Source organism: Epinephelus moara, chromosome 11, assembly GCF_006386435.1.
Source record: "Epinephelus moara isolate mb chromosome 11, YSFRI_EMoa_1.0, whole genome shotgun sequence".
Classification (NCBI taxonomy): Eukaryota; Metazoa; Chordata; class Actinopteri; order Perciformes; family Serranidae; genus Epinephelus; species Epinephelus moara.
In genome coordinates, this window is record NC_065516.1 from 19,767,203 (window position 1) to 19,780,695 (window position 13,493).

Below are 13,493 nucleotides of genomic sequence, written 5' to 3' on the forward strand. Positions count from 1 at the left end.
AGTTGTTGCAGTTTTCTCTTTCAGGCCTCCTTCTATATCAGTGATTGGTTTCTTCCAATTACTTGTTTAGATGATGAGGAGTTATTGGCTTTTACTCTAAATGAAGATACTGTAGAGCTGTAGCTGTTGTGTAGACTGGGGACTGCACTGAATCAGAGTCTCTTCCTGACATCGTTTTCCTCAGGTTACCATCTTGACATTTGCCATCACGTTTTCCCAAAACATATATGCCCTCCTAAATCGCAGCAGAGAATTGAACTACTTTGAAACAACCCTAAGATAGAAGCTTCAATAGGGAGAAATTGCTTGAGCTGCAAAGCCAGCAGTGTGGTCAATGTTTGGATGGCGTATTCTCGAGGTTGCACAACAGTCAGGGGTGGGCTGTGTTGGTGTTTTGGAGTGTGTGTTTGGGGAGGAGGGTGGGTAAACACAAATGCTGTATTGAGTGCTTTAAATTACGACTAATTCCGCTACTGTTTGTATGAGGAAGTTAATATAAATAGGCTTTTTAATTTAGATCTTTCTCTGATTGTGTTTCTCTGTCATTACTTGCAGTGGTACTGATGTTTTAACTGCTTATGGCATCAACAATTGAATAAAATAGTAGGTTTTAATGTGATAGTTTTTCTCACAGTCAGTTAATATCCCACCAAAATACAGCATGTTGGCACAGTATGTTCACACACTTGTATTAAGTTGTGATTTAAGGCCCTCAGTGCAAGAAGTCCATATATAAGATGTATTAAAAACACAAAAGCCACACAAGGTTTTTTATCACATATGACAAAAGGAAGCTGAAAACAGGACATATTTGACATTTTACTTCAAATAACGACCATAACTATAAACTATTGTTTATCAAAATAGTTGCCGATTATTTCTCTCTTGATGGACTCATCATTAGATCGACTGATTAGCTCTACTTGCAGTATTTAAAACTTCAACAGGTAACCTTTCGCCGAGCTAAACTACTACAACAAGCTCCCAGACCCCAACTCACCTCTAACAGAAACTACTGTTGGGGAGACAGTGTAAGATGTTGCCTCCAGCTCTTCTGCTCAGCTGGAAGGTTGGTGTTCGGAGGATGGCCCTGCATACCCAGCATGCCCAGCAGAGCTATTGTTTTGGTAACTTCCCCAGGGGAAGAGGACTTGTTATTACACAGTTCACACCCATTCATTTCACCGCACTGAGCATTGGATCATACTGGACAGAGCCTGTAGGAAAAAAAAAAAAAGCACCACAGCTTGCTTTCTCATTCTGGATCAAACTTTGGATCATTCATATTGGCAAATGTGGACTGGAAACTTTCTGCTCCCACTGTTTGTATCCACGGGCAACCATGTTTCCTCCCTGCTGCTTGTCGTGTCCCTCTGATGGGTTTAAAAAGCTTCAATATGTTTATGTTCCGGGAAACTTCTAACAGTTGCGAGCAACCCCGAGGATAACATTTATCTAGCTTAATGTCAGCTTCAAAGTTGGGCCAGATTAGTTTTTATTACACTGCACCCTGCGATATCATGTGTGACATTTCTCATTGTACCTTTGAATAATGTGTGGAATGTCAGCCAGGTATGCAGAGGAAATGTAATAAAAGGCGGCTGACGACAGGCAACAAACTGGCCTGGTGAGGGCAGGAAAGGCAAACTGGGAGCTGCTGCCACTCCGCTCGTGACCAACTCCATTAGGAAGCTAATTCAAGGCCGAGCTAATCTGATAAGATATTATTGTGCTGGATACTATGTACTTTCTTGTGGGTATGAAAAATGAACTAGAACAGTGACTGATCTGTCTCTGTACCTAGTGAAATATTTTCACTTTTTCATGAGGCAAACTTTGGCTCAATATTGTGAGGTATCATTTATTTGGAGTCCACACCTCATGAGTAACAGCTCTTTAATGAAACCTTGAGATTTAAATTGCCTCTTGGTATTTTAATGGTCTTTGAGCCGCTTTAATGATTTTAATTAAGTATAATGCTGTTGCTTTGTCTGCATCCTAGATAAGCTTATTATGCCGTTTACTATTCCTTTGTGTTTTGCTATCTTGATTATGTAACAAACAGACTTTATACAGATGCACCATAATAGGAGGACTGCAAACATTCCATATTCGTATGTCAGCTCCTTTAAGAGCAAACATGTCAGCTTGCGGGTGAATGGCAAGCCCTCACTGGAGTATTTAGGGTTAAACAGATAAGTCCATTGTGACGAAAAAACTCTTGCATGTCCCATTCACACATTGCCAGCTTATAGTATAATGCGTATAAGGCTTCTCATGCAAAGCTGGATTTGTTTTGAGGAAACATGCTTACAGACAACATGGGCTGCTTTCTCAAAGATCATGATTGTTTTGTCAATTTCTCCCCCACAAGAGGGAAAGAGAAAAGTTGTCTCACCCTGTCTGCAACTTCTTTCGCTATCTAAAGTACCTCTGCATTTAGAGCTGTAACAGATTGTCGCACATATAGAGTGAACGTTCAAGCAAAATGTGTGGAAAGACAATAAATCACAAATTGCAGAGTGAAACTTGCAGCTAAACGTGTTTTAGGAGTCGGAAAAATTCTCACAGTAAATTGAGGTCTTGGTATTTGTAAAGCTCACAACCATATCAGTTAAGAAAACTGAGATCTGAGATCAGTGCTAACTCTTGAATAATTGCTGGGATAATTTTAAATGTTAAGTACCGGGAACAGAAAAGGAATTCTCTGCAGAGCATGTGCTTTTTAGAGGTTTTCTTGACATGTTTTGGGTTTATTTTGGCTTCTGACACACACAAAAGAAAATAAGAGCAGCTGCATACTGTAATTAGTTAGATATTTTTTCCCTGGGTTTTTTTGTCTTAAAATGTTAACAACACTAGGAAATATGAAATGGAAATAAGATGCAAACAAAGAGAAGAAATCAACAAGCCTAAAAGGCGCGCATATCTTAGTATCCCTCAGCTACGTCAAAACGCCACATTTTCAGCTGGCAGCTGGATCATCTTCATTTGATTTTGCCTAATTTGGTAACTTAATATATAGATTTGATTTAGCCGTCCACTTCCAAAACAAGTTGAATCTTGTTGCTGGGCCGCAAGAAATAGAGAATATTGACAGATGGAGTTTTTTTATCTGTCTTTGTAAAGAGCTGACCCCTGCTCTGTTTGTAATCTGATCATTTTTAAGTAATTTACAAAAGAGAAAAAAAGAAATACCTACTGTTTTAAATGCAGCCTTGATGTCTGTGCCAAACTGTTAAGCAAATTAGATGTTGGCCTTACTTTTTAAAAGCCTTGTGTGGATGGCTGTTTTGTGTTCCTCACATTCAGATGGACAAGGCGGTGATGATGTTGATGTGACTGTGTATGGCTTATTTTATAAGTTCATCATAATATAAGTAAACAATATACAGCTTTGATTAAAACATCAAAGAACCCCTGAGGTATTTGATATGTAACTGGATACAAATGGTTGAGACATGACCACTCCGGGCAGAATAACCTTGTGCTAAGCTTGGAAATAGCAAATATCAAAGAGCATCAGGTCTATATTAACTCAAGGTCCCAACTGGCTGCTAGATTGGGCTTCTTTAGTCTAATTGGCCAGCACAACCTTGGTGCCCCCTGACCTTGCCTGCTGCAAACCCAACAATTTCCTCCCTTTTCACCCCCCTACGCCCTCCCCAACACACACATACGAGCACACATGCTCTCCAGCTTGTCCAGCCACCCCTGACGACTGGCTGTTTGTTTGTGTGGAGGAATTTACACTCCAATGTGTACAGGGTAACTGGCTCCCTGTGGTCAAGCCAGGGCTGAGCTCCCTATCACTGGCCAGCCTCAGAGGTTTGTTTGGTATTGGTGGTGGAGGTAGAGGTGGTGGCGGTGGTTGGAGGGGGGCTGAAGGATATATTTACAGCCCTGGTCAGCCCCTTAGTTTTGAGCAATGGCTGAGTGAGCTGTGATCACTTTGGATGCTGAAGAGTTGAGCAAGGCCAGCAACACATTATCAGAGGTTGCCAGTCAATAGATGGCACCCACTACAGCTGTAGAAAGTAGGCTTTCACATGCAGCATATTCATGGTGATTAAGGTGGCTGTTACTGTCTGTCAGTTACAGGAAATTACAAGGAGTTTGCTGTTTAAAGCTTCTTGCGTATGACGTCATAACTTGGTGTGCTGTCTAGATGGAGGGCAAGCAACTGGAGGCAGCAACTACCAACACTGCACAAATACCTATGATTTGGGCTGTTTATAGCTGTTCCAGTTGATTGGTCCTTAAGAAGTCTTAAAATGTCTTAATTTCAATGTTACAACAGTCATTATATAGTCTTAAATTTGACATTTGTGAGGTCTTAACTGCTACAAATATTTGATCTAATTTTCATTTATGCATCTTTTGATTTGTTTTCATGAAAATGAGTGAAGCTTTTCTATATAAAAGTCCACATTTCTGATGTTACAAACCTTTTGAAAACTATAATACTGTCATTTTACTTCACACATGCACTTACCTGTTGGCAAAATGTTATGAAATCTTACTGTATTAACCATATTCCTACATAACACTCACCTCTGCGCAAGACCACATATATATGACTTGCCTGCAATGCTTACCTGCGATGCTTTAATCAGTGAAACATGATTTGTCCAAAATTATGTCCTAAATTTGGTTAAAAGGTATCTTGAAAGGGTCTTAAAAAGCAATAATTTGAACTGTCTGATACCTGTAGACACCCTGTTTGACTCCCAAAAACAGTAATATGTAAAGGGGTGAAGTACAAATAAAAATAACCTCAGAGAAATGACGTCAGACGTGGATCAAAAACTTTTGGCCCAAGTCTGGAGGAATGGGTTCAACTAACATGAAATGTAAACATTTACAATAAAGCCTTGAGTTAAACATGTCTTGAGTGCCATGTAATTACCATGTGTCATGACAACTCCTCTATAATTTTGGCAACAACCCCAGGTTTTTTGTGGCGTTTAACCAGCCCAGTTGACCCAGTTGAGGATAGTGGTTTTCAAACTTTTTTTAATAACTTACCGCCTTTTGAAATGTTTTATCTATCAATTTGGCTATCCCCTGACCAGAACAAAACATTTTTGGTTGAAAGGGAACAAACAAACTTGATTATGATGATTACATTAAAAATAGGAATATTAAATACATAAAATGAGGTCTCTCAAACATACATTTTCACTTGCTTCACTTATAGTATGATTAATTTCGGAATCATGCATGACTGATATTTTTTAAATTTACTTTTACTAAAACCCTCATGTGCCCCCTGCAGTACTCCAAAGTACCCCTAGGAACACCCGACCCGCTAGTTAGCTAGCTAGTAGCCTGATGCTAGCAGTGTATCCATGTACAGAGTTGAAATCTAAAAGACGGTAATGCTCAAGCGCAAGCAGTTTTAATACTACCTTGGTTCAGCACACAAAATAGTCTATGTAGTCCTCTAGACTCTTGTACGCTTTCTTTTGGCTTGCAGTGTCGTAGGAGGTCTGAAGGACGAGGAAGTTTTCACTGACAGTCGCGTCCACACAGGGCAAATAGGTCTTCATTTTGTATGAATCACATCCAATGTGAATTTCAATTTTCTGACGATACTTGTTGTGTACAGGTTCATCTAACCCTTTGAATTTCAGGTCATTGTAGTCATGTGACTGCAAACAAACTCTTGCATTATAAAAAGTAAGAGCTTGTGGTTAAACTCAGTCTCAGCTATGTTGAATAGTGTTATGCTGTTTCATTCTCTGCTTCTCTCACACAGCCTGAAGTCATAATTATCTTGAATGAAAACAGTTAAATAAAAAGCGGTCACGTCTTCAGGGACAACTTTACTTTTTAATTAAATTCAGGGAAATGTTTTTTTTCTTCAATGTAGCCATTTCTAAAACCCTCCCTACACCACTGGCTCAATGAAAACTCCAAACAATGAGCACTTTGTTAATATTTGGGCATAGCTAAGATGAGGGCACAGGAGGTTAGGAAAAGCTTACTGGAGGGCGGACCGACTCACCGCTCGCTCTTTAACTCACCAAAGCCTGTTGCCAGAGGACAATGTGCTCCCAGCATTGCTCAGCATCACGTATACTCCAGAGGTCTTGTGGAAACAGTCGTGTGCGTGCATGGCATTAAATAAGAGCATTGAGGGGGCAGTGAAGTGACCTCACACGAAACAGGAACAACAGGCGTACCTCTCCTGAGGAGGATATTACAAGCTTTTATCTGACTATCACACGTTATTCAAAATAAAGATTAGCCCTCTGTTGTAGGATTTAAGCTTTAATCAGATTGTAATCTATGTGTTGTTTGCTTGTACATCAAAATAGTAGTTAGGGTGGTATCAACTAGACTTCTCAGTCACGCTATGATCCAACTTTTAGACCAGGTGGCATGGAAAACTTGGGAAGATTTAAAGTGTCCGAGTCTTGAAACGCTGGTAAAATGCACATATGGAAAACTGATTAGCAACATTGTTCCTTTATTCACACAACTGTAGGAGGAGGCCACATGCACTTTGCTACATATATTAGGTGTGTATGTGGTGGATAAACCTTTGGATCCTTGAATCCTCCTATTTTTAGAGCTACCTCTGGATCGTGGCATTTGGTGCTGTAAAGAAAAACCGCCAGTTTTCAATGAACAGTAAACAAAATCTTCGGACTGTGCCAAGGATATGAAAAGGGAAATGTCTAAACTGTATAAGAATCAGGCTTTGGTCTTCTCTGGCATAAACCTCCCACCGACGCCTCCCGGGGGATGTCTCGTTTAGCAGAGTCACCGGCCCCAATCAGTCCCGCTTCATCAGGCGGGATTTGGGAAAGCTGATTCATAATTGATGAAGAGACAGTTAAGCTGTGCCAAAGAGAAATCGGATGAACTGTCAAAGCAGAACTCCGCTTAACCTTGTTGAACTCTGGAGAATTTTGAAGTAAGGATAAAAGTTAGGTTTATTTTCCTACAGTAGCCATTATTTTTTGGATGTAGACAGGGGTTAGGGAAAAGGCAAACAATTAAAAGAAGCCCGGACAGCCTGAGGATATAACTAAAATGAATGTAGTGTATGTGCCAAAGTTGGGTTCTACTGTACAACAGCACTGACAGTCTTGTATTTCTAATATCACTACTGTTTGGTTATAGTGAATCATAATTAAGGTGTTTTTTTTCCTGTGTGTTTTAGGGAGTGGGGCCACAGCAGTGGTTCAGGCAGCCTACTGTTTACCACGCAAGGAAAAGGTGGCCATCAAACGCATCAATCTCGAGAAGTGCCAGACTAGTATGGACGAACTTCTGGTAAGACGCACACACAACTCTGCGAGTAAATGCATATTAGATTAAAAGTCCAGCTGAAATTGAATTGCATATTTTTTTTGTCTGCTACAGCCAATCAAATCTTGAATACAGTAGTAACATAATAAGTAGAGCTGACGCTTACAGTGAGTCAGACAGCAGCCTGCTACTCCGCACAAGACCCACAGACTCTTTCCTGCAAAAGTCTCCTTCTTATCTTACTTACAAACATGAACATGCGTCTTGTCCTGCACCTTGTTGAACGAGCAGCCAAGCAAACATTCAGTGGGTGAAAGTGCACTGCTAACGTCAGTTTTCAGGCTAGAATGTTAATTATCTTAGCTGTTCAGCTGCAGCACATTAACCAGCCTGTTAACGTACCTTTTTAATGTCACTTTGGTTGAGTGAGATGCTGGTTTGGTCCTCACTTTTCAATACCCATATCAACACGCTGTCCGCTGATGACATGCAGGCTACAGCGCAAGTTTATTTACTCTGTCTTTCGTACCCCACTGTGTAACACTGGCAGTCCGGCAGCTTGCCAGCTGCTGTCAATCAAACACCGACACGCCCCTCAAGCCGGCCAAAACGGAAAATGAGCATTCCTGATATTTCCCCAAAGACTTTTTTCCTTTTAAATAATAAGAAATGCAGAATAATAGACTTAAAAAACACGTTGGCTTTATTTTAGCCTCAAAAAGGGATGACTAAATGTGATTTCAGTAGGCTTTGGAACATTTTTGTGACCTTGCTACTTTTTATGCGTGATCAAAGGGAGTTATAACCTCGCAGCACGAGATTTCATTTAGGGCTTTGTCTCTGTGGTCTGTGCGTGTGGATGGAGTTAGTTCCACCTCTGCTTTTCATTACTCGTTTTCTCCAAACCCTCCCTCCAATCATCTCTGTCACTTCAAACACTATTCTGGTTGTTCTCTGCAGAAGGACTCCACTTACTGCCAGGAAACTATTAGACCACCGTGGGACATCTTCCTGCAGACCGTATGATGTCTTTATACCCCAATGCAATCTCGTACCCGAGCTCAGCACATCATTTACTGTGTGACATGCGGTTTACGACTGAGCTCAAGAGGTGGGGGGATTATATCAAACGCCCCTGCACGTAGAGATGATTAGGTGCTCGTTTGTGGCTTGTGTTCTGGGTTTGGAGAGTTTTTTATGCACAATATGTATTTGTCAAACAGTTGAGAAAGATGTCACAATACATGGCCTGGGGAAAGCCGCCTGGTAGCTGGCCTTTATTTTTTGCACCATATACACCAGATATCAGGTTTTGGTCTGACACTGGGAAATGCGCTGCTGTTAACTTAGACCAGAAGTGTGATTGATGGATTTTTCCAGTCCTCGCTCCTAGCTGTCATCCAAAAGTCTGTGAAAGTAACCTGTGGGAAATAAATATTGTGTAAGCCTATACGTGTTCATGGAAGATTATGGCCAGAGATCACTGGCAGATTTCTCACTACTCGCTGGCAATACTATACCGAGGAAGAACCCCCTCACCCCCCCGATTTCTGGAGGATGAATCAGGGGAATGCTGCTCCCGGATTCTCGGAGCAGGCGGTCACATGGAATACAGCGAGGTCAGATTTCCTGCCAGTGGCCCCCCAACCCCTCCAATTCCACAGCCTGCTGGGTACCCGGTTAAGCAGCGAGGAAGCATTAAATTGAACCCAGATCACTTCCCTAAAGTAGCAGCTTTTAAAGAGGATGCAAAGAGTTTTAAAGAAGCCGTTCTTAAATCTCACCTGTTAAATTCTGTAATGTCAGGAAAGCAACAATCTGTCATGTCTTTATATGCAGTGGTATGTTGTAGTTATTCCTGGCACAGCAGTTTGATGGACAGGCACTTTTGAGTGACTGGAGCTGGATGTGGAGGAGGTTTGTTTACAACTTGTGTGCGTTGCAGTTTGAATATCCTCTTGCATAATTACACAATTGTTACGACTGTTGGCTTTAATTATTCATTGATACTTATGAGAGAAATTATGAGTGCTCCTATGTGGTTATGGCTTATTCACAACACAGTACCAATCGATTTTTGGCTTGAAATCACTATAAAACACCTTCAGATCACAGCGACCTGATAAACATATTGGGTGTGTTTTGGTAAAAGTAGTTATTTATGGTAAAGGAACACTGAAGCACGCTAAAGGAAGTGATTCAGAGGCATATTCGTGCTCTCGGCATAAACATGAACGTTTTGTCAGTTTCCTCATCAATTGCAGATCGGCGGTGTCTCCATTCCTCAGTAGTTTATTGCGTGTGTGTAGATGTGTGCGTGCTGCAGTGAGATTGGGTCATACTGGAAGTGTGTGTTAGGCTCTGAGTAACTGATAGTGACGTAACATTGCTTCTATAGTGGCCTCTCTGTGTGTCTGCCATCAGTGTGATTCTGTGGCACCAGTTTGTGACCCAGCACTGTATTCAGTTTGTGACAATAGGTCATTTATTTTTTTGCTCAGTTTCAAGGTCCTCCGACACGCCAAATACTGCAAAGATCAGGCCTAATACAGAAAAAGCTGTGGGTATGGTGTGGTCTATTTCCTGAGGAATCTGTATGGAAACCTACTGAAGGGATTTAGTGTTTAGCTTGGATCTTGAAGGGCTTTAACATGAATTTATAGACCCATAACAAAATAGAATAGGTCAGTCCCAGTTCTGCTTAATACATAAACCAAAGTGACATCAGTCATGTCTCAATGAATGGCCTATTTTACTCAGGCTTTGTAGAAAAAACAGTAATTTGTATTGACATGTCAGAGAGATATCAGACAAAGGTTACTGACTCTATAAACCAATGTGATTTCCATTAGGGAGAGAAAGATCGTTTTATTAGATGGGTGGAATGAGTGGATGGATGTCTGGTCTGATGTTATTGATCTGAATTTTCCGCCTGCAGTCTGCCTGCTGGTCCTCGGCAAAAAAGATGAAGTTAAGATTGAGAGAAAATATGTCAACCTTTTGGCATGTATTGTTTAACAGGTGTATGTATTGCCTGGGTTTTGGCCTTTGAATCCGCCTACTCGACTGAGTTGACAGATTCATCTGGCATCATGGCATGAAACAACAGGTTTCTCAGTTAATAAAGCAATTGATCAAATGAGTGCAGTGCGGGGAGTAATGATTAGCCAATCACTGCTATGGACAGGACTAATGCTGTTGTTAAGATGTGTACCAGAACAAAGGAGGAGTGATAACAACAATGGCCACCGCTATAGACAAGATAGATGCTACTATTGAGGCTGTTGGATTAAAATAAACGACGTGTTTTCTTAATACTGTGCAACATCGTAGTTTATTTTGGTGCTCTGCTCCACTCTTCAACCTCAGGCAAAAACAGTATGTTGGCATGGCTATGCATCAGTGTCGATTTAAAATAAGATTAGATTGAGGTGGATTCATTGGTCTCCAGTGACTGGTCAGAGTGGATGCAGTGTCAGACTGAAGATAGCAACAGAGTTGACAGTTCTTTCTAAACAAAACTAACAAACAAAAACTAATTTTATTGTACTATAAAATGTATTCCTTGTCAGTTTCTTATTCATAGGCTAATTTGTTGATTGACTTCTGACAAAATAACGATATTCAAATGCTATGTGTTGAACAACAAACCAAGAATAGTAGCATAGCATTCAGAACATTGCCTTGATTTTTATGCCTCTGCACCGGCGATACCTGTGGCCAGAGGCATCATGTTTTTTGGTCGTCCGTCCATCCCATTATCGTGAACGTGATATCTCAAGAATGCTTTTTGAGAATTTGGCATAAATGTCTACTTGGATTATCAATGAACTGATTAGATTTTGGTAGTCATAGGCCAAAGGTCAAGGTCACTGTGAACCTGTCTCATTCTCAAGAACGTGATATCTCAAGAATGCCTTGATTTTTTTTTTTTCCATATTTGGCACCAATGTCCGCTTTGAGTTGAGGATTAACTGATTAGATTTTGGTAGTCAAAGGTCAAGGTCACTATATCCTTGTATCATTCTCGGGAACACGATATCTCAACACCTTGAGGGAGTGTCATCAAATTTTGCACAAACATTCACTTTGAGCCAAGGATGATGTATTTAGTGGTTGCTAGTTAAAAGCCAAGGTCACTGTGATCTCGTCCATCACATGCTTGTGAACGTGGTATCTCAAGAACATCTTAAGGGAATTTCCTCAAATTTGGCACAACCGTCCACTTGGACTCAAGAATGAACTGATCAGAATTTGGTGGTCGGAAGTCAAAAGTCAAGGTCACTGTGACCTCACAAAACATGTTTTTGGCCATAACTCAAGAATTCATATGCTAATCATGACAAAATTTCACACAAATGTCTAATAGGATACTAATTTCCTGCAGAAACACTTCTTTAGCCATTACTCAACATCATAACTCGGGAACAGGAGAGAGTTTTTTTTTTTTGGGTGCCCACCTTGAAACTTTGCTGATCGTATAGATCTTCTGTGTGAAGCATCCATGTCTGTGAAAACATGGATACTGTAAACTGTAAATAAACTATAACTGCAACTTGACGGGGTCGTGGAGGCATACATTGACAAAGCGATAATTCTAGTTTTCTTTTGGGGCTTAACTGTTAATAAAAAAAAAATTAGGGCTGCCCCCTGAAAGTCGGTCCGAGACTTCTCAGTCGTCTGAGATTGCTTTAAGTCGTATTTTTCTGCTAGTCGGTTTGCTGTGCAGTGTACTTCTAGGGACGTTTGGTCCCCAGTTTTTGCTATGGGGCGAGGGCTCTTGACTTTCACGCTACTCTGTGATACAGAGAGCTGCGGACACAATGCAGCGGCCTGGAGGAGGAGAGGCTTCACACAATAAAGCTCTGAGATAATTTTATCTTCTCTCTTCTGCTTAGAAGTGGTGAAATTACAGCGCACTGCAACTTAATGCAACCCACAGTTTCTGGCTTTTGTTTAAAATCTAGTGTCTGCAAAATATGTTGTTGTGCATTTCCGATCTGTCCTTAATGCAGGTAACTTTTTTCACTATTAGTACGGTGAATGCTGCTGTTACTGTGAGCATCCCACTGAGCCCGTTCAAACTTTAAAACTTCCTGGAAGAAAAAAAAAGGCGAATATTCATATTGAACAGCCAAATCTGATTTGACTGACAAAATCTGAGACGGGTGTAGCCCTGAAAATATTCCTCTGATAGATGTTACAGTATACAGCTAACTCATGCAGAAGTAGTGTTGAGGGAGAAATATACTATGCTAATTGTATGCAGCTTATGAGTGTAACACAGATGGTCATTATGAAAAAATCACTTTACAATGATGTCCCACACAGGTTACCCTAAGTGTTTCATCTGCTGCTGTCATCAAAATTTTATCATGAGAGAGTGAAAGCGTTTGTGTTTGTGGAGGCTTTGTGTATAATGGCAGACAGGTGTGTCGCCTGTGGTTTGCAGGTTGGTTTGTTTGAATGAAACTGCCCTAAATGTCTTGTGTATTAGGATGAGGTCATTGCAGCAACCAGACACAAAAGCCAAAACAAAGACTGGGAGGAGTATTTCTCTGTGTCTGTTCATAGCTGTGTCATCATGCGGAAATACTGTTAAATGTCTTTGTTTTCCAGTCAGCACCGAGATATCCTGCAAAAATATTTTCACAAAGCAAAATTTCATTTAATGTCAAAGGTTTTACACTGAAGGTTAGGCAGAAAGAAGTAATGTGAATGGCTTTGAGCGGTGAGAACATTTCCACTGTCTTTGCCGCAGCATAGGTTTACAGTGACCTAATCCCCACAACAAAGAGTCTCTCTGATTCACACATTGTCTGCTGGAAAAGATGGGAAAACCTGCCAACTGCCAGAGCACGATATCCTCCCTGTTATCCCATTGTTTTTCTTTTCTGGGGTTACCCTGGCCCACAGAGCTGTGATGACCTTCCTCTTCCACTGTGCTGAGAACAGAGGGGGGTTAGGCTCCAGTGAAGCCAGTTAGCAGCCAACAGGCTATATCATTATTGTTCTCTCTCAGCCTGTAGTATCCAGAGAAAGAATGATAGGGGAGACGACCCACAGATCTCGCCGTCTGGCCCGACAGACTGGAAGTTATTAGACTGCTTGATAATCAAAAACGGCTTTAGTTGGGAAGCAGAGTGGTGTGTAGGCTCACCTGTTGGTCAAAAGGTTGTTGCTGCTCAATCTGAATGAAACCTCAGTGCTCTGAAAATCTTTGACTGACA

At 41.0% G+C, this 13,493-nt stretch overlaps 1 protein-coding gene across 1 annotated transcript in view; it reads left to right on the top strand.

Annotated features, from left to right (window-relative positions):
* oxsr1b (oxidative stress responsive kinase 1b) overlaps positions 1-13,493 on the top strand; it is a 52,671-nt gene that overhangs the window by 2,402 nt on the left and 36,776 nt on the right. The window contains exon 2 of the mRNA XM_050056673.1: positions 7,175-7,287. Within this exon, the coding sequence (XP_049912630.1) occupies positions 7,175-7,287 (113 nt within the window). The remainder of the gene's footprint in view (positions 1-7,174; positions 7,288-13,493) is intronic.